Consider the following 4,910-nt stretch of genomic DNA (forward strand, 5'->3'; position numbering starts at 1 on the left):
CCACAGCTAAAATTCTCATCCAGGCTCTCATCTTGATCATTGAATTCTCAAGCCTTGACAAATGCAGTCTTGCCCTGATCATATCCATTCAGAATGCTGCTGACAAGATTATTTCCTAGCCCAATGCTTTGACCATGTCACCTCTCTCCTTTCATTTCTCCACTGGCTCCTCCTTCTCTATCACACCAAATATAAGATATTGGTCTTCACTTTCAAGGTCCTTCACAGTCAAAACCCCATCTTACCTATCATCTCTCATTTGCTACTGAGTTGTCAACAGCTGCCTACAGTCCATGATGCTAGCCTCCACTGCCCACTTGTTAAGTTTTCAAACAAGCATCTTCATACTAGCTCCCATGCTGTCCCTCATGATTGAGAAGAGCATCCCACAAAATCTGCATAACTAACTCATCCTCCTTAAAACTCTCCTGCACAATGATGCCTTACAAAAAGCTTGACAAGGAACAGCTAGGCTGCTGGTGTGCTGAGACCACTGCCTATCATGTGACCAGTATTGTTTCCTTGTTCTCCCCATCTGACCGAATTAATCTGTTGCCTCTAGTCTTAGACTGTAGGCTCTTTGCGGTCAGGGCCCATCTTTCATTCTGTATTATACAGTGACTAGCACAGTGGGGTCCAAGTCGATGACTAGGGCAACTGTTACAGTAATATACAATTATTACACAGCAATTAAACACTCTAAAAAGTGGGGGATGGGGGACATGACACATTAAATACCAAATCATTATATTAAATCAGAATTGAGGTTGAGATTTTAAGCAACAAAAAACACAACATTTAAACTTTGTTCCCCCTAGTAAGTTTACTCAGGCAATTCGCACCAGAAAGGAAATGTCTTATTTAAAAAGATATGAGGATGCTCTCAGGTTAAAAATTGTGTAACTCTGTAAGCTGTTTTGGGGGACAATCTGTATAAAGTACAAGGAGGTAAAGAACCGATGAAAACGAAAAAGTAGCTTGTTTCACAGTCAACCATATTAACCAGGGAAAGCGATATAACATTTACATCTGTAAATAAAATCCTGAAACTAGGTCTTCCCTTTGTAAGTGAAATTGTGAGAGCTACAGTTTGTAAATTACCCGAGGTGGTAGTTACCTATTAGAATTTCAGTTCCTGAGTCATCCTTCACTGTCCCAAAACACAGTGGAGAGTCACAGTTTAGTTTCTTGTACTTTAGCAAGTTAGAACAAATACTGAAAACAAAAAGTGCTCTTTTTTTAACTCGAAGGATACACTAATTCCTAGATTACAGGCAGAAATACTGCATGAATGCAGGTTCTCTCTCTGGGAAAGGCACCTTTAGAACTTCACTCATCAAAACATGACACATCAATTATAGTTTCAAAGGCCATTTATTGAATTGCAAAAGAAATTCACTCCTAGTTTGATCCTTTGTTTCTTTACCAAAAAAATACCTATTCTAGCACATACAAACTCAAACAATCCAGAACACCCACATTACAAAAAAACAAAAACAAAAACATTGTAGCTACAGATTATAAAACTATAGACTATTTCTGTTGTAATTAACTGACTATTACTCTAGCAGGATAATTAAAGGTCAAACCTTAATTCAAGTGCCATCACCCACATTTAATAATGTTTTAAAGGAGTATCTGGAAACTTGTCAGCTTTCAGAAGTTCCCCCATCAATGTATTCATCTTTTCGTTGTGAAACTACAATATAAGTCAGAGGTAGTCGATTATTTTTTGTCAAGGTCCAAATTTCTTGATCAAGATATAGCCAAGGTCCAGACTCCAGAGAAAATAAAAATAAGTAAATAAATAAAATTATTTCTGGTTCCATTCAAAAGCATCTGGCAGTCCAGATTTGGCCAGTGGTCTGCCTATTGACTACCTGCAATATAAGTGAACCTAAGGGATTAGTGAAAAAAACAGAATCAGACTAAGTATAACAGATGTTTCAAACAGCAATAGGCATTTTTTTAAAATATGTCTAATTTACAGTTTTAATTTCACTCTCTCAAGAGAAAAAATTTCAAGAAATGTGATCCTACTACAATTACTGGATTAATTAACAGCCCGTCTGGCCTACTTTTGAATGCAAATTATTTAAAATAAGTGATATGCATCTTTATAAAGTAACCCTTTTTAAAAAAAAAAAAAAATCACTCATATGTCCAGAATTGCATAGCTTACATGTTTGTTTATTTTCTGTAGAGGCAAATGTTTTGAGAATTTGAAAACACTATTGAACACATGGTCTCCAAACAGTTAGTCCTTTAAAAGTTTAACAAGTACTGAGATTATAAAGATAAAATGGAATATCACAATGAAATGTCCCCAGTTTCTACTGCTTACCAAACTCAAACTCACTAAAATCCAAATCAAACAAAAACCTGGCACTTAACCACAATAGTTTTATTCATAGTAAACACTGCTGGATATATATGTTGAAAGCAAAACTATAAAAATTATCTTTTTCAATGCGCAGGGCCACTAAATGAAGAACAGGCACAGAAAGTTTAAGTGGCTAACTAGTGTGGCTTTGTACTGGTGCACTTATCTGGTAGAAAGGTAATACCTTGAAATATATCTCAGCATGCAAGATAAACTCAGTCGGGTACTGCACATTTTACAATCTATTTATCATTGCTCAGAACAGGTTTGGCATTGTACAAAGATTTGTGCAATTTAAGGAATGGCAAATGCATTAAAGTTTATCCATTATATTAGAAAGAAGAGCCTGGTACAGGGAATCCTTCATTGAACCTGGCTGGAGATAAGAGAACAATGATGTTGAGAGAGGTGGTTGTGCCTAAATTATATCAAGGAACTGGTGTACTACTTGAACTTTTGACCCCAAGTGATAAAGATCATGAATTGCTGATTAAAAGAAGGGGATATAACTGATTTGGATATTTATTCAAAGCACAGTTGAAGAATGTGTAAGCTTGAGGGAAAACTAAGGACAAAAAGAACGGGTCAACAACAAAGAGAACGGTGGGCTACCTTAATATCAACCTCACTCACAATTCAGGATCAGCATCATTCCAGCTGCCTTTCCTCTCACATTTCTCTCTCTCACACACACACTTCGGCTTTATCTACACTAGGATTTTTGACCCAGAATTTCCTACTATTGCTACCTCTAGTGAGCGTCACTGGCAGGAGGAACAACGAGCGTACCTGTAGAAAGCGGCACCGAAGAGTAGCAGCTTTCCAAGAACCACGTCCTGCAGACCTGCTCTGTAGGGTTTGACAGAGTGTATTAGGGGAGGGAGCTTGCAGAGTCTAGGCACAAACTTCTCTCTCCTGGCAAGCGGGAGCCAAGCGAGGCACCGGCGAGCGTCGCAGCACTTACCCAGGCACTTGATGCGGAAGCCGGCGGGCGGCTTGAGGGAGCGGCGCGTCCAGCCCTCCCGCAGCACCTCCAGGTGCTCCTCCTTGCCCTGGATCAGCAGCACCTGCTCGTCCAGCCAGCCCAGGAAGAAGGTCTCGGCCACGGCCGCCGTCACGCGCGGGTTCCAGAAGTGCTGCATGTTCTCCTGCTTGAAGTCCGCGAAGATCTCGTAGCCGATGTGGTGGCGCCCGAGCTGGGGGGCCTCATCGCCAGGCGGCTCCCGCTCTCTGTCCTCCCGCCCCTCCTCCGCCTCCAGCGCAGCCCCGGGGCTTAGGACGATGGCCAGGGAGTGCGGGGCGATCTGCAGAAACTTCTCCGCCTTCCGAGGCATCGCTACGGGGCGCCGCAGCCTCTGCATTAAAGAGACACCCCCGAGCCCCCATCAAGGCAGGGCGGAGCTGGGCGCAGCCTCCCCCCCCCCCCCCGCCCGCACCGGCCGGGCTGCCCCTCTCCCCACCACAGGCCTAGGCTGCCTCCTGTGCCCCCCACTGCACGCGTGCCCCCACCAGGCTGCCGCCCCGGGCGGTGCAACGCGGTGTTAGGCGCTGGCTCCTCCTGCACGGCACAACCTGCGGCCCCCTCCCCACCCTGCCTCGTGCTCTGCAGCGAGCCAGCTCCCGGGGGGCGGGCTGGGCTGCGCTGCGCTGCGCTGCTGAGCCCTGCAGACGCACGTTACCTCCTGTTCCAGACTCCTCTCCCAGCTCTGGGCAGGCTCTACCCTGTCTCCAGACAGGGCATCTCGGGGCCTCGCGCTCCCTGCTCTGGTATCCCGGTGAGGGGCAAGTAGCGGGGTCCCGGCTGGGGGAGGGGCTGCAAAGGGGCTGGCGCTAACGGGAGGGGGGGCAATTAACCCTCCCTAGGCGGAGACACCAAGGGGTGCAGGGGTCGTGCCTGAACTAAACAGCGATCGCTCGGGCAGGGCTGCCCTGAGATTTGCTAAGGGAGGAGGGATAAAAGTGCAGCCACTAGAGCCTGCCTCCCTGGGCGTCTCTGTTACTGATCTTTGCTCCTCCTCCCACCCCTTAGCTCTACTTCTCCTCCTATAGGTACTACCCCCGGCCTTAGCCCAAGGGCCCACGAAACTCAGTGCTATCTAGTTCTTTCTTGGCAGGACAAACTGTACAAAGGCGGTGTTAAAAACAAAATTCCTCACATCAGGGGTGGGCAAACTATGGCCCCGGGGGCCACATCCTGCCCTTCAGATGTTTTAATTCAGTCCTTGAGCTCCAGCCAGGGTCCAGGGCTTGCCCCACTCTGCGTGACTCCTGGAAGCAGTGGCACATCCCCCTCCAGCTCCTACACGTATGGACAGTCAGGGGACTTCACACGCCAACACCCCACATGCTACCTCTGCAGCTTCTGTTGGCTGGGAACCTCATTTCTGGCCCTACTCCAGAGCTCTCACCCCAACCCCCAATTCCATGAGCATTAATTGCCAGTCATACAATTTCCATACCCAGATGTGGCCCTTGGGCCAAAAAGTTTGCCCATCCCTGCCTTACCTCTCTTGGAAGTGACACCTCT

At 46.3% G+C, this 4,910-nt stretch overlaps 1 protein-coding gene across 1 annotated transcript; it reads right to left on the minus strand.

Moving 5' to 3' along the window:
- Positions 1–2,233: 2,233 nt before the first annotated feature.
- On the minus strand, positions 2,234–4,145 carry LOC115652395 (storkhead-box protein 1-like). Its single transcript, XM_030564350.1, has 4 exons — positions 4,063–4,145; positions 3,348–3,738; positions 3,173–3,232; positions 2,234–2,759 (listed from the first exon to the last, which is right to left on the minus strand). Exons 2-4 carry the CDS (start codon positions 3,715–3,717, stop codon positions 2,716–2,718), a joined length of 474 nt encoding a protein of 157 aa, XP_030420210.1. The 5' UTR covers positions 3,718–3,738; positions 4,063–4,145; the 3' UTR covers positions 2,234–2,715.
- Between the last annotated feature and the right edge of the window lie 765 nt (positions 4,146–4,910).

The sequence above is a fragment of the Gopherus evgoodei genome, chromosome 5 (genome assembly GCF_007399415.2).
Source record: "Gopherus evgoodei ecotype Sinaloan lineage chromosome 5, rGopEvg1_v1.p, whole genome shotgun sequence".
In the NCBI taxonomy this organism is placed as follows: domain Eukaryota; kingdom Metazoa; phylum Chordata; order Testudines; family Testudinidae; genus Gopherus; species Gopherus evgoodei.

What these genes read in the sequence shown, in the direction of transcription:
- LOC115652395 (XM_030564350.1), bottom strand. Translation starts at nt 3,717, where the DNA reads ATGCCTCGGAAGGCGGAGAAGTTTCTGCAGATCGCCCCGCACTCCCTG. An exon ending in CTTCCGCATCAAGTGCCTGG is followed by an intron (nt 3,233 to 3,347) that starts GTAAGTGCTGCG and finishes CAAACCCTACAG; the next exon opens with AGCAGGTCTGCAGGACGTGG. An exon ending in TTCGGTGCCGCTTTCTACAG is followed by an intron (nt 2,760 to 3,172) that starts GTACGCTCGTTG and finishes TCTTATCTCCAG; the next exon opens with CCAGGTTCAATGAAGGATTC.